Source organism: Microtus oregoni, unplaced genomic scaffold (genome assembly GCF_018167655.1).
Source record: "Microtus oregoni isolate MIOR12 unplaced genomic scaffold, Mior012 000083F_ref0000379, whole genome shotgun sequence".
NCBI classification, from domain to species: Eukaryota; Metazoa; Chordata; class Mammalia; order Rodentia; family Cricetidae; genus Microtus; species Microtus oregoni.
This window is the reverse complement of record NW_024544543.1, coordinates 338,352-365,148: the sequence shown is the minus strand read 5'-3', so window position 1 is coordinate 365,148 and position 26,797 is coordinate 338,352. Positions and strand designations below refer to the sequence as shown.

The following is a 26,797-nucleotide window of genomic DNA, read 5'->3' as shown; positions in this document are numbered from 1 at the left end:
TTGCCCTCCCAATTCGGATTCCGTCCCAGCGCCCAAGCAGGCTGAGCTGGGAGATGTTATGTGGCCAAAGAGGGGAGGGAGGCAGACGGCGGGGGGGGGGGGGGGTCTGGATGCAAGCTGGGTGGGATAGGCCAAAAAGAAAAATTTTTTAAAAACAGCCATTACAAGAATTCTTACTCTGAACACCAATATTATGAAGCCTAGGAAATATAAACCTTTGATATGTTAAAGGATAAAATGATAAAAGGGACCTTATTCAGGTAAGCTTAATTAAGCCAAAGATGTCCTTTAAAACAGGCTGCCAACAAAAAGGGATGCCAAAGAGATATGAAATATGGGATAGTTTGTAATGTTCTTGTCTGCTTAACGATGTGCGGAACCACTTGACAGGAAGTAAAGGCCTTCACAGCAGTAACGTTGGTCTTCATAGCAATTAAGTATATGGAAACTGTAGCCCTACTACAACTATAAAGAGCTGAGCTCTTTGAAAAAGATAAATAAGCCAACAAGATGAGTCCATGCTCCAAATAAAAGCATAATGGCTGACAACTAAGCAATCAGTGAAACAATTGAGTGTAGAACCCAGTCATACCATGCCAGGCTTCTGGGCTACAGAATTGTGAGCTAATAGAGTGGTATTTAAAGCTGCAGATTCATGCTGATTGCTTACCAATGCAAAACCAATATATTCCCCAAATGTTTTAAGCAACAAACAAACAAGCAAACAAACATGATAGTCTGTAGGGATGGCTCTGCAGTTGATTACTAACTGCTCTTCCAGAGGACTTGGGTCTGCAGCACCCACATAGTGGCTCATAATAACCTAAAACTCCAGTATTAGAGCATCCGATGCCTTCTTCTAGGCTCCACGGGCCCTGCTTACATGCAGTGCACAGACATATATGCGTACATACACCCATATAAATAAAAATAAACAATAAAGGGAGGCTGCAGCCAGGATGTAAAATAAATAGATGAATTTAAAAATGAATAATAAAAATTATATACATATATATGTACATACATATATATACACATACACATATGTATATGGGGTTATGGTGTGTGTGTGTGTGTGTGTGTGTAGCATAAATGAATACTGACAAAAGACTTAAATCTAGGTCAAAACCCAGTTCAACTATTTGTAGTTTCCAAAAGCGTACACAAAGCAGGCTGAATCATAACTGCTAATGAAAGATTTTTACATGTCTTCATCAGCCATTGATGGGGACTCAAAGACAGTAGTATTCACACAGTATTTTTTATGTTATTAATCAGTAAGAAGAAAAGACATATCAAGTAGAGTTGAGTCAAGAGTAGTCTTGTACAAGCTTATGAAGTTTTTCCTGCAATGAGTGGTCACACAGAATATATTCCTTCCTTAACTAGTCAGATGCTACAGTATGTGTGTAGTATTTCTACACAAGGAAGGCTACTTAAAAACGCAAAATTCTTGTCTGGATATGTAGTTTAGTAACAAAGCACTAGTTTAGAAAACACAAAATTCTATATCCAATCTCCAGTGTGTGTACAAGTACACACAGAGAAAGACAAAATTCCAGTGATGTAATGGGGTCTAGTCTTATAGGAAAAGCAATTGATCACATCTATCAAGATTTCAGATTCCCAAAAGAATAACATGTTAGTGGTTCAGTGCCACATATGAGCACAGTAGCTTTATAAATATTAAAAAGTGTGTGTGGCGGGGATGGAGGAGTTCCCATTGACCAGACTCACAAGCTGGTCTTCCTGTGATATTACTAACTTTAGTTTGAGCTTTCTTTGTTAACTAATTTTCTATGTTGTCCAACCACCTCTACACCTGTACTGTCTATCCCCATCCTCTAATGGGGACATTACTTTGTTCCTGGATTCAAATATACTCTTGCCTAACTGACTTTAGTTTATATAATGACTTTTTTGATATTCTTATCTAACTAAAGATTGTCTTTATCTTCTTCCTCTGGCTCTTACAGACTGTGTTGTCATTTCTTGTATTACAAAGCCTTCCAGAGTTGTTTGTTCGTTGGCCACAATTCTTGTCATTTAAACGACATCTTTCAGACCTGTATGTAGTGATGAGATGAGCTTTTCGTCCCACCTGGCTCCCGCACGGCTAGCTTTACACCTGAAATAACAACATACAAATTGTATTCATTTAAACACTGCCTGGCCCATTAGCTCTAACCTCTTACTGGCGAATTCTCACATCTTGGTTAACTCATTTCTAATAATCTGTGTAGCACCACGAGTTGGTGGCTTACTGGGAAGATTCTAACCTGTATCCATCTTGGGCCCAAGCTTCATGGCGACTGCCTCATTGCCTTCTTCCCAGCATTCTATTCTGTCTTCTCTGCCTATCTAAGCTGCTGTCCTAACAGAGGCCAAGGCAGTCTCTTTATTTGACCAATGAAAGTAACACATAGACAGAATGTAGCCTACCTACATCACCTGTAAGTATATCTCAGTTCTGAGCAAGTCATCTTTTCTGAACCCTCAAACTATTAATACTTTTTAAGATTCTTAATTGCAAATGATAGAACGTAGTGTAGCTAGATTAAAGCTAAAATTACAATTTATTCAAGGATCAACTAAGGGGCATGGACCTACGAAATCTTTAGGAAAGGTAAAGTGAAAAACCTACTGTTTAAAGGAGATATTGAATAGGAAATAGCTATAATTAGTGTAATGAAGCTGGCGGGAAAGAAATTATGTCACTCTTGCTACTGCTATCACCACTATAGTGACTCCTTGAAATCAAATTATGTTTCCAAGAAAACCGAGTTTGTCTATTTGCCTGCTGTCTCACCTACTAATTACTTGTCCAGATTTTATAAGAGTAGGTTTCTATAGAGGAATTGACTTCACCTGGTGGACTTTAGTTTTATTGGATTCTGAAAATTGTAGTCATTAGCTGATCAGTCTCTAAAGCACAAGAATACAAACTTGGAAGGAACAAAGTAGGTCTCCATTGAACCAGAATGCAGAAATTGCCACATCATTCTACAAGATCCAGATCAACTGGACATTATTTTTGACATCTTTAATGTGTTCAGTCTTCATAGACCTCCTGCCTCTAACTATTATGGTACTCAGGGTCATTTTTACCAAGTTTAACATAATTATGCATTATCTTGAGGCTTTTGTGGTTTTAAACATTTGTGTTGTGTATCTAACTAGCAGTTTTTCTTCAAACAGTGTTCCTTACCTAAATTTTTATTACCTAATAGTAATTTTCCCAAGTTGAGGCCATAGCAGATCCTAATTAAATCTTGAATCATTGACTATTGAAGTGTATTCCACTTATCTATTGCTGATCTACTCCAAATACACAGTAATTTGAAGCAAATTAGTGAATGCTCTTCTAGGTCCAGCAGTGACTGAGGTTTAACTGAGATACTTCTCATTTGGGGCCTCTCAAATGTTTGCAATTAAATAGCAACTCTAATTACCTAATGGCATCTGCATTCACGTGACCGCTGTCCCACAATGTTCTTTATGGCTTCTGTTTCCAGAGACTAGCTTGGGTTTATTGTGTGTTGGCTCCAGATTGAAAGAAAGGAAAAGGAAACTTTCTGTTGACTTAAAGTTTAAGTTCAAAACTGCCATAGTGTGTCATAATTGATTTTAATGGTTGAGACAGTTACAAAACAACCACAAATTCAAGGAGCTGGAAATAAGACTACCTTACAGTGGAGAAATGGTGTTAGAAAAAAGGAACTGATACCACCCAATTTTAGAATGAGTGACTGCAGGGAGCTGAAACACTGGGTGATTGTATGTGTCCTCTTGTAGCTGTAGACACCAGACTAGCCCATTTCTAAGTAAGCAAACATCGCTATTCAGCTCCCACTGAAGGAAGACAGCACCTTCCATCCCTGCATCCCAGGATGGAGAATGACTCACTCATGGTTTCTGTCTTTAGTACCATGCTTTCAGTATCTTAGAACATTGAGTAAAAATAGAAAATTTTATGCTTCTATAGGAAGGTTTCGGAAAGTGATCAAGGAAGACTATTGTCAACTTTGAGCTGCACATTCACATGTATATCATCCACACATATATGAACAAATAAAAAACTCATTTTATTACATTTTTTGATATGATGCTTAGACCTCATATTAAAAAACATAGCTCAAAATAGTTTATAGCTCAAAATATCATATCATTAAATATAAATATATAGTATTTACCATATATAGTATGGGAAATTATATCAGGAAAATTAGAGATCAGTGCAAACCAGAGTAATCTAAAGTGGTTTTATGGTGGAGGTAGAACATGAAATATATGTAAACAGAAGCATGGACACACTTGTATATGTGTATCAGAAAGCAGCTACAACATAATTGAATATGAGTAAAGATTTAGTTTGGGGGTGATTAGAGACATAAAGGCAATGAAAAAACTGATACTGGAGTAAAGGTTCAGACAATGAAAGATAAAATCAAACAAAAATATATTAAAACCCATATTTTGCCAACCAAACGTGTCGAACAAGATTTGTAGCATGCCAAGAACAGATCAGAACAAGAAGAGGGTTTGTGGGTGTGATTTTTTATCATGGTTTGCAGTAGCCATGATGTAAGGGTGATGGCAGTGAGAATGATGCATGCAGTATCGCAGAAAGTAGGTAGACTTTCCATTAGTTACTAGGTCTGCCGTAAAAAGTACCATAGACTGAGTGGCTTTGAATGGTAGCTGTTTACTCTCTCAGAATTCTAGAAGCCTAGAACCTGAAATTAAGGATGTTAACAGGGCACTGTGAAACCATTTCTTTTTATCTTCCTGATAGTTGGCTGGTAGTGGTCTTGTTCTTTATTTTATGAACGAGGATTCATATCCTCTACATATGTATGGGAGGAGATGTTTGTTTGTCCCGGCCACCCAGAACCGAAATAATCACACAAAAACTATTAATTAAATCACTGCTTGGTCCATTAGCTCTAACTTCTTATTGGCTAACTCTTACATATTAATTTAACCCATCTCCATTAATCTGTGTATCACCACGTGGCTGTGGCTTACGGGCTAAAGTTCCAGTGTCTAACTCTGGAGGCAGCTCCATGGCCTCCATCTCCCTCTCCACCTTTCTTCTCCCAGCATTCCATCCAGTTTTCCCCCACCTAGCTCTGTTCCCCTATAGCTCTGCTATAGGCCCAAAGCAGTATTCTTTATTCAATAAAAGCAACACATCATAGACAGAAGGACCTCCCACACCACACATCAAAACTGCATAGCAGTCTTTGCTCATTGTGCCATCTCCCCAACCCCAGCTTTGAATTTGTTTGTTTGTTTAGGCATTATTTGCAGCTTGGACTTACCTGAAACTCACTACTACAGTATAGCCTTGACTTCTGTTAGATCTAGCTCCCTTGTTCTGGCAAGTACTTCAATAAAGTTTGGTACCACCATGCCTAGCCTAGCCTAGTCTAGCTTTTAAATTCTGAACTCCATCAAGTAGAATAACATGTCCAGTAGACAAATTTTATTTAGAAGAAAATTAAACCAAGTCCTTTTTTTTTTAAAGTCAGGGTTGTCTTGGCTGTCTTGGAACTTGCTATATGTAGACCATATTGGCCTCAATCTCACAGATACCTGCCTGCTTGCCTCTGATTCCTGAGTGCTGGATTAAAGTACTGTATCACTGTGCCTGGATAAATTGTATTTCTTCTAGAAACTTAAAGAGGTGTTATTCCTTATTCCTTTTAACTGTGTATATACCAAGAGATCCAGTGTGTAATCACTGAAAGTTTAGAATCTCTGTATGTTATTCAACTAGATAAATGTAAAGGGTAGAGACAGTTTAGTTGTGGTCTTTCTTTGGGGTATGCTGGGTCCTACAGGTGATGGTACTGGGGCTTTGAGGGATCAGCCAGTCCTTTACTTTGCTCATAGGGGATATAAATGCTCATCAGAAGGATTTGACGGCCATAGAGTAGTAATCAACATGTAACCAACCTAAAGTACAGAATGTGTGAGCAGGCCAACTACAACTTTATACCATATTTTTTCTTCTTCCAGAATCTTCCCCAGGTGTGACAGAAATAAGCATAATAGAAAAGCAACCTGCTGAACGTCATATGATTTCTTCATGGGAACAAGTAAGTTTCTGTGTAGAATCTTCATCTTTCAACAAAGAGAGGTCAATTTAAATGCCCCTGGAAAGGAATAATTCAAGCAAGAAACTTATTATCATGTCAGATCACAGCTTCTATTCCATTCCACTTTCCCAACAAAGTGTTTTCTCGGACCCTGGGGATCTATGAAAGCAATGGATGTTTAGGTTGTATATATACACAACAAACTACAAGTTCAGCTGTGGAAGAGAAAGGTGCCTATTAGTATGCGTCATGCTAGACAGAAAATGGGTAAGTGTTGCAGAAACCACTAACATATCTGTGTGGCTGATGCTTCCCAGCTTCCCTCTGCAAGTTTTTCAGACCTAAATGCTTTTCATTATCTGGACTTTTCATGGTTTGTATATAATGAAAGAATCTGCCTTTGAATTTTCACAACATCCCGGGGCCAAGAGAACCACAATATTATTAAGCATCGTAGTGACATTGCATAGTTACAGAGTCCCTGACAGTTCTTGGGTTAGACTCTCCAGTGCAGTATAGTGATGATGAAACTGCGGCGCACAGAGACCCAACAATTTGGCAAAATACCTTTCTTTTCAGCCTTATATAGATCATGGCCATAGATTCTAAGTTTTCTTGCAGATAAGTCCTTCACACACTCTTGCTGTACATATATTGTAAACGTTTACCAAGTGACAAGTGACAGTCCTCTTCAGCCCCCCAAGCTCTTACTCTTCCAGTTAGTGCTTCATTTCTCCCTCTGTGGTACACTGATAACTTCCTTATAGGGGCTTGTTCATCTCTTTAACATCTAAATAAGACAAAGTGAAATCTTCAGTATATTTCTCCTTCTAGCTGCTTGGTCATCTCTCCTTTGCATGCAAAGCATGTAGAAAATGTGTCAAAGTCAAGATTCAGGAAGTATTTTCTGTTCAAGGAACAAATAGTTTAGGCTCTCTGGCATCTCAGTTGTCACAGTAACTCATTTTTGCTGTGGGAACAAACATTGAAAGCAACCAACAATATACAAGTCCGTGACTTGTTGAATAATTTTGGTGCAGAGGACCTTGTGCTACAGTTTTCCAAGCCCTGGTCTAAACAAGTGTCCTTTTTTCCATCCCCCAATTATTCACTAACTCTCTGCAGCCTTTCTGTCACATTGTCTCCTTGTCTAAGTTAGTGTCAGGGTAATGCTGGCTTTGTAAATGAATTTGAAAGGGTTGCCTCTTTTCAATATGTTGGAATACTTTGAGAAGAAATAAAAATAGTTTTCTTAAATATATGGTAAAGTCTGCAATAAAGCCATACAGTTCTGAGTTTTCTCTATTGGGAGACTTTATTACTGCTCTATTCTTACTCATTATTGGTCTATTCGTGCTTTATGTGTCCTCCTGGTTCTAATTTTTTGTTTAGCAAGTCAGCTTTATTCTTATTTTTCTCATTCCTTTGTTTTATTATTAGAGTCTGTATTTGAAGTCTTCTGTATGTGTTTATAAGCACTGACTGATATAAATGTCTCTCTTAGTACTGCTTTTGTTATACCTTGTAAATTTTTTTAGTAATATACTTCAAGTTTTATGTTATCCTTTGTGGTTGATTGGAAAAAAATGGCACCCAAAGGAAGTGGTGCTATTAGGAGGTGTGGCCTTGTTAGAGGAATTGTGTCACTGTGGTAGTGGGCACAAGATACTACCCAGTGTCACAGACCACTTCCTGTTGCCAGTGAGTCAAGATGTAAGCACTCTCAGCTCCTTCTCTAGCAACATGTCTGCCTGCATGCTGCCATACTCCCTGTCATGATGATAATGGGCAAACCTCTGAACTGTAAGTGGGCTACCACAAGGAAATATTTCTAACAGTTGCTATGGTCATGGTATCTCTTCACAGTAATAGAAACCCAATTAAGACACCCTTGGTTTTTTTTTTTGTTGTTGTTTGTTTGTTTGTTTATTTTTCGCCTTTTGTAATCCTTTTTTAAATTTGTTTAAAACAATCTTTTTATTTCACATACCAATCCCAGTTACCCTCCTTGTACTCCCCCTACCTTCTCCCCACCTCACCCCTCATCCACTTGTCAGAGGTCTCCCATGGGAAGTCAACAAAGTCTGTCACATCACTTTGAGGCAGGACCAAGGTCCTCACCCCTATATCTAGGCTGAGCAAGGTATCCCTCCACAGGGAATGGGTTCCAGAAAGCCTGTTTATGCACTAGGGGAAAATCCTGGTCCTACTGCCAGTGGCCCCATGAACTGCCCAGGCCACACAACTGTCACCCATATTCAGAGGGCTTAGTTCAGTCCTATGCAGGTTTTCCAGTTGTCAGTCCGGAGTCAGTATACTGCCACTCACTAAGGTCAATTGTTTCTGTGGGTTTCCCCATCATGGACTTGACCCCTTTGGTCATATTATTGCTCCTCCATCCCTTCGATTGGACCCTGGGAGCTCAGCTCAGTGCTTAGCTGAGACACTCTTGTTTTAGGAAATATTTACATTTCACTTTGATTTCTTTATTCATTCGATTTTCTCTGAAGAGAATGTTGTTTAACTGATATATTTGTATTTTCTTAAGTCCTTCTTACTGATTTCCATTGTGGTCAAAATTTTCTTTAAATTTCATGAGACTTGTTTTACAGTTTATCATAATTTCCTTATAGAATGTTCCATGTGCTAATAAAAAGAATGTTATTCTGCATTTTTTTGTTGAAATGAACTATAGATGTGTGTTATGTCCATAAGGTCTGAAGTATAGTTTAACTCTGATTTTTTTTCTTGATTGTTATGAATGATTTGTCCACTGGTAAAAATCATCTGTTAATAAAATTGCTTCAGTGCCTGGCTATTGTTAGTTTAGAATCTGTTCCTCTGTTAGAGTAAGTGTCTTTATTAAATATTTGGTATTATGTATTATGGTAGTTTGAATGTAATTGGCCCCCATAATCCAAAAGGGAATAGCACTATTAGGAGGTTGGCATTGGTGCAGTAGATATGGTCTTGTTGGAAGAAGTATCTGTTGGGGACAGACTTTGTGGTAGTTTTTGCTTAAGCTTTGCTTGGTGTCATAGTAACTTCCAATCAAGATAGAGCCAGTACCATGTCTGCCTGCACACTGCCCATGATTAAAATGGACTGAACCTCTGAACTGTAAGCTGACACCTCAATTAAATGTTGTCCTTTGTAAGAGTTGCCATGGTCATGGTGTCTTTTCACAGCAATAGAAACCCTAAGATACATACATACATACACACTCACATATGCATATATATTTATATGCTTCCTTTTGTTGAATTGATCCATTTTTTTATATAGTGACCTTCATCTCTTTGTACAGTTTCTGACTTAAAGTCTATTTTATCTGATACAAGTTAACAAGCTACTCCTATTCACTTTTGATTTCTTTTTGTATGTCATAGTGTTCAGTTTTCCATTACTATAATGAATATATGAAATAAATCAATTTGAAAAGAGGAAAAGTTTGTTTTGACGCATGGTTTTGGAGATTTCAATCTATAGTTTCTTAGCTGTTTGCTTTTGGGCCTTTGTAAAGATAGTATATCCTGGCTGGAGTGTGTAGTAAAGAAACCTGTTTACTTCATAGCAACTGAAAGACAGAGGAGGGAAAGGGAGAGGCTGAAATTCCATTATCCCCTTTAAGGACATGCTCCCAGTGATCTAAGACTTCCAATTAGAAACATTTAAAGAAGTATGCTGTTAAGCTCTTCTGTTTTACTTTAGTTTAAGGTAGAGAAACAAATCAAGTCTGTCTTACAATTGTGGAGGTTTTAATCAATCATGGCAGGCAGGGTATGGCAAAGCAGAGCAGCTTCTATCATGGTGGCCAGGAAACAAAAAGAGAATTGCTGGTGCTGTTGGGATTCTCCTTTCCTGCTTTGTACTCCACCAGGACCTTGTGTTATGGGATACTGCCCACACGCACACACATTTAGGATGGGTCTCCTGCCTGGTAATGCTGACTAGGAACACTCTAGCATACATATCCAGATGTATGTTTTACTAATCTAGGTACTTCACTAGTTCGATAAAAATGTTTCTGTTCTTAAATTACTTTTATACTTTAGATAGTTTTCTTGTACCATGTGATTCACTTTTCTTTCCTTGTTGGAATACATTAGGACAGCGGATCTCAACCTGTGGATCTCAACCCTTTTGGCAAACCTCTGTCTCCAAAAATATTTATATTATGATTCATAGCAGTAGAAAAATTATAGTTACGAAGTAGCAATGAAATAATTTTATGGTTGGGAGTCACCACAACATGAAGAATTGTATTAAAGGGCCACAGCCTTAGGAAGGCTGAGAACCACTGCATTATTTCAGCCTTCAAACTTCCTAGACTGGGGATATTAGTCTCTTCACCAAGACCTTGAGCTTCCCAGACTGAATTATGAGTATCTGTACCAAAATTTGGTATTTTTTTCCAATTGCCAATTATTTTCAGCAATTACTTTCTTGCATACATTTTCTTTGCTTCTCCCTTCTTCTGAATTCTCATAATAGTTTTCAGTCTTGATGGTGGCCTGTGCATTTGGAAAGCTTTTTTAATAATTCTTGGAAATCTTCCTTCTGCTTGATCTATTCTGCTGGTGAGACTCTTACTGTATTATTATTTAGCTCGTTAGCTTCAGAATTCCTGTTTGCTGCCTTCTTATAATATTTATTTCTTTGTTCATTCTTATCTTACATCTTAAAATTTTTCCCTTTAAAACCATGCAGCTGACTTCTTTCTTAAGTAGTAAATTGCTTTTCTTTTCTTTTCTTTGGGATCTATTGCTAGAACATTGTGTTCTTTAGAGCTATTTTACTTTGCTTTGCTTCATTTCATGTTTCTTGTCTCATTTTTTCATGTGTTTTTTGTGGCTTTTTTTCTAGAGTTTTTGTTTTGTTCTGCATCTGGTAAGTCAGTTGCTTACCCTAATTTTTATAGAATGATTTTTACAATAAAAATTTTTATAGTTCTGTTCTAGAATGTTGGCTAAATATGCTACATTGAGTTTGACTACACGTTGACACTTCAGTTTCTATGTGATTTCTTCAGCAGTAATCAAAGCTGGTGATATCTGCAGGTAATTCCCTGATCTCTGCTGCAGTAGTTGCCAAATTCTCACAACACCTGAAATACAGGTCTTTTAGATGCAGCAGGTTTACTACAGCTCTGGACATGATGCACCAAGCTAGGTGTGGGGTACCTGTCGATTTTTATAGGTCACATTGTGTGGGGTACTATCACAGCATGCCCAACAGTGGAATACACTGTTAGTATGAGAGATTCTTGTTCACTAGAACATCCATTGGGCTCAGACCAACTACTTGCCAGTGTCCAAGAGCTCCAGAGGTATTGTCTGCAGGTTATCTGGTGCCAGCTTCTGCAGACAGGCTTCCCAGCTGTTTCCCAGGAACAAGGGTGATGAGCAGGGCGTCGCCTTCATTTTTCAAGGCATCAGCAGGCCAAGTTTCTAAGGTCGAGGTGTTCAGCTGCCTCTTGTCTGTTGAAAAATAACTGTGGTTTTTGCCTGGGCTTCACTGAGCCAAGCCACTCAAAGAATGCTGCTCAATCATCCCTACCACCAGCCTTGAATTCCCAGATGAGTGGAACCACCTGTTTGCTTCCCAAGGCATTTGTAGGTTGAACTTCTCAAGGTGGCTGCCAAGCTATTTTGGGAGCTAAGAGTCAACAATTAAAGTCTCCTAAGCTGCTGGGACAGCTTCCTAGCTATTTCCTGGTACCCTTGGTGGGAAAGGTCCCATGGTATTGCTATTCAATAGGAGGCTGAATGGATGAGAGCAGAGTTTGTGCAGTAATCTTTCTCTGGGTATCGCTGTGATGTGATGGCATATGGTACTCAGGGAACTCTCCAAACTGAGCTTAGGATCTAAACTGTTTTAGCAGCAGATACCTTGGTTTCTGGGGTATGAGTAAGATTTATTATGAGCCTCTTCTTACTACTCTGTTCTTATCCAATCAGTCCATTTAGGTTGATCTAGAGATGGAATGGTAGATGTGTTCTTAGTTTCCTCCAAGAAGGCCATTACATTTTCCTGAGCTCTTCAGCATCTCTACTCTTCCTCAGATACCCAGTGGGATAGCTGCTATTGGTGTTTTCTGTTTGTTCATTTGTTTGTGTCTCCATTTAAAGGTAGTTTTCCAGGCCAATTTGCTACCCATAAATCTTTTGGATGCTAAAGCGCCACTATCTTCTGACCTCCCCTCCTCCTCAGGACCCTTCCTGGTCTTCTTTGTCCATCAAAGATCCACACATGTTGTTCATTTTTCTCTGTATAATTCTAGCAATAGCTTAGACAAAGAGTATTGTTTTTATGTAAGAAGTCTTGTGATGGGCAGTTTGAGTTGCTTCATCAGACAGTATTAAGCCACTGTTTCTGAAATTCTTGTGCCCTTTTCGTTTGTGCTAGCTAAATGACTGCTAGACTTACCCCTGTCACCTAGAGCTCAAGACAGGAAAAAAAGCTGATTCCATGTCTGCCACTTTTGACCAGAAAAGTGAAAGATCGCTCAAAAACCTCCTCTTTGAACTGTGTTTACATCAGTCTGCAGCCTGGATTGCAGAAGTCTTAAAAAGCAAGTGTTTAATAGGATACAGTGCTCTTTAGTTAAGAGAGTGTTCTGTCAAGGATGAAGAGGAAGGTGGGTTTGCATTAGCAGTCCATGTATAACCCAGCCTCCTCTTGGCTCATTCACAGTTTCTAGTGCCCAACCTATAGTAATGTCATAATAGATACTTATTAAATGATGGATTAATGAATGAATTAGATAAAACAACTCAAGAGACTATAAGACTATGACATTATAGCCTGGCTGTTTATGCAGAGTCCTAAAATAGAAGGTACCACACCAAGAGCTCTGAAACCAGGTTGCTGCCTTTGCAAAGACCTCCCTGACAATCGTGCTTCAGAATCTTAATTGGGTAAGCCTTAATTGGGCATTATTGACCTGAAGGTTATCTTAGCTGAGTTTTATCAGAGCCTCAGCAATGCAAGTATTGACCCCTAGATAAGACAAATTTTAGAATTGTTTTTAATTGTGTGTACAGAAGAGTCTTCAGCACTTTATCTTTGGCTCCAGACTCTTAGAGACTCTTAGACCATACTCACCAAAAAGGTTTCAATAAACCACCTCCTCTGCCTTTTTTGAGGAAGAACTTTGAAGATGCTTTTGAGAATTGTCCTAGGAATTTCATACCATCACGCCACGACCCAGGTTTTTCCTCCACTATAGAACGTCCTCTCGAAGAAGACTTTAAGTAGATAAATTTGTACTCATTGCTTCAGAGTGCCAGTATTATTTTCATGTACCTTATTGGTGGGCTTCATGAGAAACCTTTTATTTGGCTGTATTTGCAACAGGAACTCAAGATTGTCAGCTTAGCAAAGACAAGTACCTGTTTCAAAATTAATACCCCTCCCTGCCCCTTTGTATCTTCTGTCCTATGCCCTTCCCAGATAAAGTACCTCAATGGTAGAGGGAAGAGTAGCATACAAGATTGTGTAGAAGTAGGCAGGTGACAAGAGACAGTGAGCAGCTCCTCCCCTACCTTGAGGTATAGACAATTCCGATGAAGAGTTTCTAGAAATTCAGTTCCTAAAACGGATTGTGTAATAGTAGAGTTTCTAGTGGGTTCCATTTTTAGTGTAGTTTAAAGAAATTTGTGGTTAGAGGAGAAAGCATTGAAAGTGGAGAGCTGTGTTACAGAACCCTACCTTGCGCTGGAATACATGATTTCCACGTTGCTGGTCTGCAGGGTTATTCCTGACTTTCTCTTTAGCTCCTCCCTCCAATCTTCACTATGTCCCCTTTTCATTCACTTCCTGTCCATTATCTTCTTTCTTGTTCCTTCCCATCTTCTGCCACCAAAGGTGGGGAGCAAAAGGAAAGAGTGAGTATGTATTTGTTGTGGGAAGATGCCCTCTGAAGTAGGTAGGCTGTTCTCCCCACCCCAGGAAAAGCCAACTTTATATTGGCTGAAAGAGAAAATAAAATATCAGCAAGTGAGTCATTGGCCAGGGCAGATAACCCACCTAAATATAGTACCCTGAAAACTTCACTAAATAGAGCTCACTGTGACAGGAGGCCCTGTCAGGACCATGGGTGCCTGGGACAGAAAGACCTGTAGCAAAGCTACCTTAAAGGCCAGGCAAGGACCCACCAGTCACTGTTAGAAGAATAGTGAATATTTAGTGTGTTTCATGAAATTTGGTTTACTTCACAATTTATATGCTGAGGTGAGTACTTGAAATATTTTATTTTGATAGTTTACTCTGATTTGTGAATTTTGACTAATTCTTTTAAAAAATTTAGCTCATTTAGTAAAGTACTGACACAGCATGAGGGCCTATATTTGATACCAGAACCCATGGGGGTGGGAGGAGCCAAGTGTGGTGGATGCACTTGTAACACTAATTCAGTGAGAGTCCTTGTATCAAAAAGCAAAAAGGTAGACAGCACCTGAAGAATGACACCCAAGGTTAGCCTCTAGCATCCATGGACATATAGGTTTATACTATGCGTTCTCTCTCTCTCTCTCTCTCTCTTTCTCTCTCCCCCCCCCCCACACACATACACACTGCTTGTATAAAGTAATGTCTTTCTTGGTGAGACAAATATATTACATCAGCAAATGAGTAATTAGTACTACTGGAATTCTACTAGCCCTTTCTGCAGGTATCGCATAAACTGTTTATTAAGAATAGCTGGAAGAGCTGAGCATAGTGGTGCACTCTGCAATCCCAGCGATTCTGAAAGCTGAAGCAGAGGAATCAAGAGGTGGAGGGCCACCTGAGCTACAGAGCAAGGCACAGGCAAGCGTGTGTGTGCGCAAATATATGTATATGCATTTTTATGCGCTATATGTATGGTATACATATGTGTATAAATATATCTTACATACATGTATACACATATATCACATATGTGTGTTACATGTGTGTATATATTATATGCTATGTATGTGTGTGTTTATACATGTATAAATATGTATATATAAACTATATGTATGTATAAATGTGTATATATAAACTATGCCCCTACCATCCTGGTTTTTCTGCTGGTCCAAAATAAAAAAGGCTAGAAGTCTCAAGTTTGTGTTTCTCTGTCAGTAGATGGCACCAGCAGCCAAAATCTGTAAGTAGGTCTTAGCCTCTTAGAGCTACAGAAGTAATCATTTTTTTAATTGAAAAATTTCTTTTCCCACAATAGATTTTGTTCATGTTTTTCTCCTTCCCCAATTCGTCCCAGATTCTACTTACCTATCTACCCACCCAACTTCACATTCTTTTCCTTTTTCTGTCTGTTTCAAAAAACAAAACAAAGTAAGAAGCAGAAACCCTACAAAAATGAAAATCAAAACAATCAAAAGACTGATAAGACAAAAAAATGCCAAGGCAAAATGTAATGAAACAAAAAGTCTACAAAGATCCTATTGAGTTTGTTTTGTGTTGGCTAACTACTCCTGTGCTCAGGGCCTACCCTAGAGTGTGATTAATGTACCTTGTGAGATTCCACTTGTGAACACTGATTTTCCCTTTGTTAGCCAGTATCAATTACAGATGGCTCCTTGGCTAGAAATAGGACCCTGTGTCTACTTTCCCTTCTGAGTTCCCAGACACTGTCTAGCTTGAACCTGAGCAGGTCTTATGCGTGCTAGTACAGTCTCGATGAGTTCTTCAGTCCTATTGTATCTAGAAGACACTATTTCCTTGGAGTAATCCATCACCTCTGGTTCATACAATTTTTTTGACTCCTATTCTTCATAGTTCTCTGAGCCTTGGATGGGGGTGGGAGGCTGATGAAGATATTCCCTCTAAGACTGAGTGCTGCAAAGTCTCTTGTCTCTCCCTCCTTGCACATTGTCCAGTTGTGGTCTCTGATAATTCCCATTATCAAGCTGCAAGAGGAAGCTTCTCTGATATGGATTGAGCAAGGCACTGATCTATGGGTATAGTTGTGTGCCATTAGGAGTCATATGCATACTATGTTCCTTTAGCAGAATAAGTAGTGGGTATTCCTTTAGGTCCATAACCTGTCTAGACTTGGGTTCTTGGTCATCTTAGCAACATGAGGTACAGACTCCATCTCATTAAATCAAATCAAAAGGTTACTTCCATAACATTTGTGCCACTATTATACCAGTATATCTTGCAAAAGTCACTATTTTGTAAGTCACAAGGGTTTGTAGCTCCGTGGTATTGATGATAACTTTTTTTCTTCTAGTAGCTCTTTTCTGCTGACTCTCTCAGAAGTTAGAATCTTAACAATTCATAACTGCAGGTGTCCTATTGAAAGTCTCAAGAATGAACAGAAGACACTAAAATCAAGCCCTGCTCAAGCTAATATACTAAGTAGGAAATAAAACCTTAGAATCTCATAAGTGTGATTGGGAAGTATTTGGTTTAAAAAATAAACACACACACACACATAACAAACAACAAGAAACAGAGAGGAAATTTAGAAACTTAATTCACTTCAATGAACACTGCTGTTCATTTTATAACTGACAGATGCTGCTTAAAATCACCTGTAGGCCTAAGTTTTCGCATACAATCTTGAAGATGTTACCATAACTTCTCAGTCTTCTTTTTTTCTATCAGGTTGTGCCTTCCCCACCTCAAGTGTTCTGTAGATTTCACCTTAGAGTGTATTCTTAAACCTAGATTAGCCATTTAAACGATAGTGCCCAAGGTCACTCAACTAATGGCTGAGTTGGAAAATGAACCCAGATTGTCCTGCTGCAGAACACCACACTTAGTATTTAGGACTGACAGTATGACCCAAAGTGAAGGATGTACATAGTGGTCGGTATCACACCTTATAAGGATCCACAAAGCCAGATGCTTGAAGTTGCTACTGTATTGTCTTTTTGCCTCCATAACCATGTCAGAAATTACTGGAAAAGATTCCAGAAAGAACCTGAAGAACTTAACCTCTCTCTGCAATTCAGGGATTTGGGTTAAGTAGAGAAGACTAATCAGGCCTGTACATAGATGTAAGTGAGTTAGATTTTAAGGCTTGCTCCTATTACTGCCCGAAAAAAACACTAAGCTGTTCCTTTATTATCCACACCTCCAGTTTGGGTGACGTTTTTTATCCATATGAAATACTTTTGTATATCCTATTGTAATCTTTGTGTTAAGAACTGTCAAAATAGATTCATGTTAGTAAATGCTGTGGAAATAACATACACGGCACACTTTTAAGGTGTATTCCTGTCCAATAATTTGTCTCAAAATACATGTACATGGATCTGCAGTTTATGGCAATCTGCTCTGATAATGTCACACTTTACTTGGAACATTCTCTTGCTACATCCTATTGTCCCCTCTTAGCTTTTACTCCCTTTGAACACCCTCTCCAGCTAACATATCATGACAAAACAGAGACCTAATCTGCTTTATTCGGACACACACAGAAACACACTGGTAACTGTTTGCTAGGCCCAGTACCTGTCTAGTAATTTTATAGGTTATCCAACTTCCTACATGGAGGATAAAGAAGATGGTTAACATTGTATGCAAAACTCTGAGACATTGCCTTCATCTGTTCTCCAAGCCCTGGCCTAACACCAAGCAATTTCTGATTCTAGAAAAACAACTGTGTAATGCCTGAAGATGTGAGAAACTTCTATTTGATGACCAATGGTTTTCATATGACATGGAGTGTGAAGCTGGATGGTAAGTCAGCCTCCTTGATGTTGGAGAACACTCTCCTGGTAGAGGTTAGGTGAGCAGCTCTGAAGGTCCTTGGAATTGTAAGATCTTTTCATCTATACTATTCTTGTGGGTCTCAAGTGTCAAATCCAGAAGCTGTGATCCCCTCCCCTCCAATGCTAATCAATGCTATCAGTGCTTTCCCTACACTTACAGTGTTTGAGCCTGAGTTGTCCTGATCTAGAAGCCCAGTTTAGAGACTTCTTGCTAGAGGAAAATAATTAGTCACCACATAGAGAACCCAACCGACTCAAACATAAAGCATCTGAGAACTTTGTAGCTACAGCAGTACTTTCTACTTTCCTTGAAACAGCTGACCAAGCTCCAAATGTCATTCTTACCACTGTGCAACTTTAAGACTCTAACTCTCAAACCAGGGCTTCTCTTTTTTTACATCAATCACCTCAGCCTACATCACCAAACACCTATGTCCAGGCTTTTATCTAAGCCATGTATCTATACCTAAACATTTGCATTGCAGATGTAGAAGCCCAGCTTGTTACATGCCAGAGATATCAGATAGTATGTAAAATGTGAAAGGTGGTAGACCCTACATATATATATGAAAATTCTTCAAAAAGTTCATAAGTTAGGAAGTCCTGAAGTACCCTTTGGGAGCCCAGCATGTGCCTGGTACAGTCTTACCAGATGTGACCTCAAAGAAGCCTTCATTTCTTTATACTCTAGCTACATCTCTACATGTTCTTGGGCTTAGGGAAGCACCTATAGCTCCCCACTGCTGTTGATAAGGAGGAGTGACTTCTGTTACACAGAGAAGCCACACAACTGACTTATCTCTTCCATATCTTTGCCTTCTGCTAGCACATCTGAGTTGACTTTTTTGATGATTTCTAAAACTTCTGTATCTTGTACCTAGCCAGAGGTACTTTTTCTAGATTATTAATGAATGTATGATATTAGCTTTTACCAAAATCATTCTATTCAGTGGACTAAAATCCTTGTTCATACTTGTAATATCTTCTTCTGTTACTTTATTTCTCAATCACGGTCTTTTTATCCCCATTACTAAATGGCTTAATGCAGTGACAGAAAAGGCAACAGAGCTGAAGAGATGACTGGGTGGTTAAGAGCATTTACTGTTCTTCCAGAGAGTCTAAGTTTGGTTCTTAAGCATCCATGTAACTCATAATCACCTGTAAATCCAGCTCTATGGGACCCAGTGACTCTTCTGGCCTCCATGAGCATCCATACATATGCCAGACACTTGCATACACATAAAAATTAATTAAAGGTAGTAGAGGTGGCCTTTAATATTTACTTTAGTGATCTTTCCTGGTATTCCATGATCTGTATTCCTTTGCTCATTCTAGCCTTCTAGATTTCTGAGTTTTTGTTTGCCACTCTTTATTCATCATCTTATATCAACAGGGTTCTATTATGGCTCAGTGGTTAAGAGCACTGCCTGCTCTTCCAAAAGTCCCAAGTTCAATTCCTAGCAACTACATGGTAGCTCACAATCATTTGTCATGAGATCTGGTGCCCTCTTGAGGGAGAGACCTGGTCAGCAGTCCTCATCAATTAGACCATGAAACCCAATATGGACAAGTTCAACAGAATCACCATATATAGGCTGCCTATGTGTGCTTCAGCATTGCCAGGGCATAAATCTCATTTTCATTTCTATATAATATAAGGCAATATGTAGTATGCAGTTTCTTAGTTATACCCTGTTCATAAAAGACCAGACCCAACAAACAAGAAGGGTGCTAAGTTCTCTATATCAAGGGAAAATGACAAATGGAAGGAGAGCTATTTTTCATCATGAAGGTTTATAATTTTTTTAAAAAAAGTGTCTATTACATAAAGCCACGATTCCATTGGAAACTTTAGTTCTTACCAGGCAATGGTGGCATGTGCTTTAATCCCAGTACTCAGGGGGCAGAAGCAGATGGATCTATGTGAGTTCAAGGCCGCCTTGGTCTACAGAGTGAGTTCCAGGACAACCAAGAACATCTAAGGCTACAAAGAAACCCTATCTCCCACAAAACAAAAACAAACAAACAAACAAAAAGGAAGTAGTTCTAGCTAATATAAGGGAATTGAGTGAGAATATGTTTTAAGTCATTTAGTCTTCAGAGTTACTGAGTAAATTTTCTAGCCCTTGTGAATATCCCATTAAAAACTTTTCAACGGTGCCATAATAAACATGGTTAGAACTGCTCATCATCCTGGGAGCCCAGTTCCTCAATTTGTTTGCATAAAAAGCTAGTGTGTGAGGCATATATAGTGAATGTTCCTCTTCTGTGACCCTCTCTCAGGCTCCTCAGCCATGGAGCCACTCTCAGTGGGTTTATTGGGTTAGCCAAGCAAAATCACTTATGGTCACCATTGTCTAACCTACCACTTGTCATTCTTTTTGTTCCCATAGAACACATCATTCCACTGGGAAGCATGGTGATTAATGGTATTTCAAAACTGACTCAGCTCATCCAGTCTTCTCTGTATTCACTTCCTAATGCACCAACTCTGGCAGACCTAGAGGACGATGACGAAGGTACCTGGTTAGAACTTAGCCCTCTTGGCTCACTTTTTTGATTCAGAGAACTATAGGAACATGCTGTAGAATTGTCTTCCACTAAACTGCAACTCTTTTCATCCATAGCTTCTGGAAATAAGATAGAAACAGAAGAAAACAAATATCAACAAACAAAAATTTCATGAAGGAAATTCTAGGGTTGTGTCTTTTATTTTTTTTTTCTTGTACCCATTTTAGTGACAGTGATGTAGTAATGGAGGCACTTAATAAGTAGTTACTGCAGGAATCAGTGTTATGGATTAAAATTCACTCAATTCAGAGGCCAGCCATGGTAGCACAGGCTTATAATGTCAGTACTTGGGAGACTGTAGCAGGAGAATCATGCATTTGAATTCAGCCCACTACATAGTGTGACCCTTTCTAAAATAATAGGATTCAAGAAATAGGGAAGTCTAAATACAGCTACTTTTCTCCCCATTCCGAGCTCTAATCACTTTGCCACTTGAGAATGAGATGGCTTACAGACCGAATAACTGGAAGAGACCAAGAGCAGAGATGGCACGTAAGGAGTTCTTTAGTCAGAACTGTGTTTAACTGCTATGACAGAGTCAGTTATACCGTCTTCTGAAGTAGAAATCCGAGACTAGACAGACCATTGTAGCCTGATTGAGATAGGCAGTCTTCAGGCTTCCTGCAGTACTAGCCTCTTGGGATATAGTGTTGTGTTTTGATTTTCGTTGTGGTTGAGATATATATAGGCTCTACCTATGGGCTTCAAGTCTCTGCTCCTGGGGAAGAAGAAAAGACAAGGTAGGGGAAAGGATCTTGGCAAAATCTACCATTTTTCCCTTATCAGAACAACCATGTTCTCCAAAGCCATTGACCAGAGCATTGTTAAAGCAGGGGAATCTTGAGGGTATTTTGATTTGTAAAGAATTATTTCTTCCAGTGGAATTGGGAATTAAGAAAAGGAAAACAACTTGTTTCTAAGCCTTGAAGGTTTACCAAAGTCCTTGTAAGGGTAATAATGTAAGGCTTTACTCATAACCAGTTGATCAAGAAATAATAGTACCAGAATGGTCAAGGGACAGACTGGTTAAGTCATGGGTACTGGAAAAAAAGAGACTGTTACTCAGAGAGCTATAGGATCACCAAGGATAGGGAGATTGGTTACATTGGCTTAATACATGTATGTTAAGTCTTCTCTAAAAGGCAAAGAAGTAGTTAAATAGACAGGCTAGGGTTATACTCTCCTTGAGATTAGAAGACATGAATCAGATTAGAGAAGATATTTTCACACAAGACTTGAACAAGGAATAGGGACCACAGTGCCTATATACCTATGGATATAAAAAACACTCAGCCTTCTGGTTTCTGCTGGGTGTATGCATTTTACAGTAGTCTAGACTTCGGTATCACTATAGGACGTGAGAAAGAAACATGTTAAGTAAACACTAGTAAAAGAGAATGTTTTGGTGCTAGAGAAATGCCTCGGTGGTAGTTAAGGATGCTCTTACAGAGAACTGAAGCTCCTAGCACCCACATCATCAGGAAGCTCACATATGCATCTGTAATGCTAGTTTCAGGGATTCAAATGCTCTCTGCAGGCACCTGCATGCAAGGGGTGCACATAAAATTATACAGTCATACACACAAGGGAAGTAAGTTGGTTTGGGGGCTAGGGAGATAGCCCAGCAGGTAAGAGCACTTTTTCTGGTAGGGGCCTTGGTTTGCTTCCTAGCACCCACATGCTAGGCTCACAACCAATTTTAACTTCAGTTCTTGTAACGGCGTAAACGAATGCAGACAGATTGTAAAAATATATATACAGCTTTAATGGCGAAATAGACTTACAGAACCACCATTCCAGCGGAGACCAGGAAAGCAGAAGAAGCTGCTGGGAGCATGCTCGCCAAATTTATAGGCAGACATTAGCCCGAGGTGAACATGCCCCCTAAGGGGCGGGACTTATCCCTACATCTCCCCTTTTTGTCTAAATAAGACAGAACTAAACCAAATACAACTATATACAATAATAACAAATAATAAATATAACAAACAATATTGAGAACAAAAGTTTTGCTAAACATTCTATATCAAGGAGTCTAAATAATGTAGAGAGTAACTACAATTATATAATCTTCAACTCCGTCAAAGATCTGAGAAGGGAATAAATACTACTTTACAAACGAGATATATCCAAAATGTGCAACAATTGACAGAGACAACTGACTACCTGGGCAATCACCCAAAAGTCTCGTTTGCAATGTTGAGTCAACCAACTTTGGCTAAGGCCTAACATAACTGACATACCATTATTAAAGGCAAGGAACTTTCCAAAACTATCTTACCCTGTCTTGGCAGGATATGACAGTCCTGTTTTATCCATTGATGCACGCTCTGTATCTCTGTCAGTGGTTGAGGTATGGGCATTTCTTTGTCCAAAGGCCAGTTCTGCCAAATAGAAAGGCTCCAGGTGGAGTGTCTTTGGTGCTCAACATTCTCTCGGGAATAGAGCCATGTTGCCAGGAGCAATTGTGTCTCCCTATCACGAAACTCTGAGTTAGATTAAAGGCCATTTTCTACAGCTCTTTGAAGAGGTTGAAGATTATCTATCTATACTGAGTATAATCTCTATATATCTAGAGAACTTGATTAGTCTAATTATAAATGACAAACTTAGATGACTATTAATCTATATAACTCTCAATATCTATCTAACTTAAAGACTAAGACAATAAACAACTGTGTAACAAATGAGGATAATGACCTCCAAATATAAACACTGTACAAATATACATTGCAATATGGTAAATATATATCAATACACAAACATTATATAAGTATCTTAATCAGAGGTAGAAATGTACACTGCAATATGGTAAATATATACAATGTATATTTATCAGTACAATATATGTCAATACATAAAAAATGTTTTAAACAGAGATAGAAACATGCATGCATACAATAGTAAATATAATTTAACTTTGTATCAATATATAAGAATCGATACCAATATATTTGTCTAAAAGCAGTAACTCACAATTATAAATCTATTATCCCATCATTCCCTCTTTTTTTTTTCAAAATGATCCCTGAGCTTATAAAATTCCTCCCCCAACCTCCTAACCCCTAAATGATGTCCCTAAACCCAGGGTTAAACTTAACTGGGAGAGGGGACGTCGTCCTCTAGAATTACTTCCAGCTGTCATGGGGGCGACGTTCTTTCTGGGGGTTCCTGTGAAAGTAAAATGATGGTTAAATTTCAAGATCAATGTCTTTTAAAATTGCAAATAGTCTCTGAGTATTTTGTGGAGGTCTGGCCAGAATGTTGTACAAGATGTGCACCATTTTAGCTAACCAAGTTGGGATCATCTTGTGCAGTTGGTATCCAAAACAGGTCTTATAGTAGCGCTATCAGTATCATGACTTCATATCAACCAGGTAGAGTTTTTGTTGTGGGGCCCCATCTTCTTCCTGGAAACTTCAAATGTCACTTCAGGAAAAACTCATTGTTCATTGTGAAAAACTTAAATATTAATCATACAGACATATATAGACATACATATATATATTCAATGAAAGGCATGATAGATATATTCAATGAAAAGTATGATAGATATGAAGAAAAGCAAAGATGTTTTCTAAACTCATATTTCTTTCTGTCCCATATCATGGCTCTTGACATGAGACAGAAACTCCAGAAACTCTGGGTTTTTCTCTTACTAACAGGCTTGGAATTGGAGAGGGACTGAGCCAGAGTCCAACTTCAAAACCAGCTCTACATATTTATAAAGAAATGTTTAATAAGACATATATATATATATAAATTAATACTTACAAAATGTGTCCATCCATCAGTAATTAAATATTCAGGGTCCCTCAATTTCTTTGAAGATGAGTATTTTCCTGTGGAGATAAGAAAAGAACCCTGCCTCCAACCTACCTGTATTTCTTACCATCAGTATGCTCGCCATCCTTATGAAAGAATTGTTATTTATCTTTTCCAAGTGGCTTCTCTTCTTCAAACCGAACCTTTATTAATTTTGATGGTATCCACAATTTTTCCTCACCTGTGGAGATAAGAGCAAAACCCCTTCCCCAACGTAGCATATCTCTTGGCTTTCATTGTGAGGTCAGCACATCCTTGAAATAAACTGGTTGATTTAGTTCAGTAGACTTTTCCATTATCCAATGTCTTTCTACAGCCGTTGTTCCCTTCTCATTAGCGTTGAGAAAATTCAAGGTTAACAAAGCATTATGTAACCTATTTCTGGGGGTGTTTTCCACCCCTTTCTGTTTGTTCAACATATTCTTTATAGTTCAATTTGATCTTTCTATGACTGCTTGACCTGTAGGATTGTATGGTATACCTGTAACATGCTTGATATTGTAATAATCAAAAAACCGTTTCATTTTCCTAGAGACATAAGCAGGACCATTATCTGTCTTTATTTGTGTAGGTATATCCATGATAGCCATAACTTCTAATAAATGAGTGATTACTGAATCAGCTTTTTTGAACTTAAAGCAGTTGCCCACTGAAAGCCTGAATAAGTGTCAATGGTGTGATGAACATATTTTAATTTGCCAAATTCTGTAAAGTGGAACACATCCATCTGCCAGATTTCATTCCTTTGAGTGCCCTTTGGATTAGCCCCTGCAGGCAGTGGCGTTTGGTTATAGAAAGAGCAAGTAGGGCATTTCTTTACAATCTCCTTAGCTTGTTGCCATGTAATTGAAAACTCTTTCTTCAAACCTTTGCTATTAACATGATGTTTTTTTATGAAATTCAGAGGCTTGTAGCACACTACCAATCAATAATTGATCAATTTCTGCATTACCTTGTGCTAGAGGACCTGGCAGACCCGTATGGGATTGGATGTGTGTTATGTACATAGGGCAAAGCCTGTTCCTGATCAAATCTTGAACCTGGAGGAACAATGAGGTTAGTTCTGTATCATCAGGTATAAATTCAGCAGTTTCAATATGTAAAATAACTCTTTCTGCGTATTGTGAATCAGTGACTATATTAATAGGTTCTTTAAAATCCCTTAGCACCATAAGAATGGCATATAATTCCGCCTTCTGGACAGAATTATAAGGACTTTGTTCCACCTTACCCAAGTCTTCTGATTTGTAACCTGCCTTCCCTAATTTATTGGCATCAGTATAGACTGTACGGGCTCCAGTTATTGGAGCATCACGGACGATTCGAGGAAGAATCCAAGAGGTTCTCTTTATGAAGTTAAGCCTCTTGCTTTTTGGACAGTTGTTATTAATGTCTCCCAAAAAAATTAGCACAAGCTCTTTGCCATGGTTCATTATCTTCCCATAATTTCTTTAGTTCATCAGCAGTGAAAGGCACTATAATTTCTGCTGGGTCTATGCCTGCTAGTTGACGAACTCTCAGCTTGCCTTTTATAATTTACTCAGAGACTTTTTCCACATAAGTTTTCAGTTTCTTACTTGGTTTATGTGGTAAAAAGATCCATTCCAAAATAATATCGTCTCTCTGCATTAAAATTCCTGTAGGAGAAATTTTTGATGGTAGTATGACAAGAATACAATCGAGTTCTGGATTCACCCTGTCCACATGTGCCTGTTGTAATTTTTCCTCAATCATTGTCAGTTCCTTTTCTGCTTCAGCTGTTAATTCTCTGGGACTGTTTAAATCTTTATCACCATCCAAGGTTTTGTTCAAATGAATTATTAGATCAGGTGTTATTTCAATAGCTGGTCATAGACTGGAAATGTCTCCTAACAGTCTTTGAAAGTCATTAAGAGTCTGTAGGCGATCTCCTCTCCTAATTTGTGCTTTTTGTGTCTTAATTTTTTGCAAACCTATTTTATAACCTAAATAATTAACAGAATCTTCCTTCTGAATCTTTTCAGGAGCGATTTGCAATCCCCATTTAGGTAAAAGTGTCTTTATTTCTTCAAACAGTCTGTTCAAGGTATCCGTGTTTGAATCGGATAACAATATGTCGTCCCTGTAATGGTATACTATAGATTTGGGAAATTTCTTGCGTATTATTTGCAATGGTTGGTTCACAAAATATTGGCACAGGGAGGGGCTATTTAACATACCCTGGGGGAGAACGGTCCAGTGGTACCTCCTCGAAGGTTGAGAATTGTTATAAGTAGGCACTGTGAAGGCAAATTTTTCTCTATCTTCTTTTTGCAAAGGTATAGTGAAAAAACAATCCTTTAAATCAATAACTATGAGAGGCCATCCTTTTGGTAATAAAGAGGGCAATGGAATTCCAGATTGCAGAGGGCCCATAGGTTGAATAACCTTGTTGATGGCCCTGAGATCTGTCACCATTCTACATTTACCTGATTTTTTCTTAACCACAAATACAGGAGAATTCCCAGGGCTGGTAGATTCTTCTATATGTCCAGCATCTAATTGTTCTTGTACCAGCTGTTCTAAAGCCTGTAACTTTTCCTCAGCTAAAGACCATTGCTTTGTCCA

At 38.6% G+C, this 26,797-nt stretch overlaps 1 protein-coding gene across 1 annotated transcript in view; it reads left to right on the top strand.

The window, feature by feature from the left end:
* The window catches only part of LOC121441908 (tubulin polyglutamylase complex subunit 2), a 59,287-nt gene that overhangs the window by 11,666 nt on the left and 20,824 nt on the right, over positions 1–26,797 (top strand). Inside the window, exons 2-4 of the mRNA XM_041643319.1 lie at positions 6,025–6,104; positions 17,696–17,783; positions 20,209–20,334. Coding sequence (XP_041499253.1) covers positions 6,025–6,104; positions 17,696–17,783; positions 20,209–20,334 — 294 coding nt within the window. The remainder of the gene's footprint in view (positions 1–6,024; positions 6,105–17,695; positions 17,784–20,208; positions 20,335–26,797) is intronic.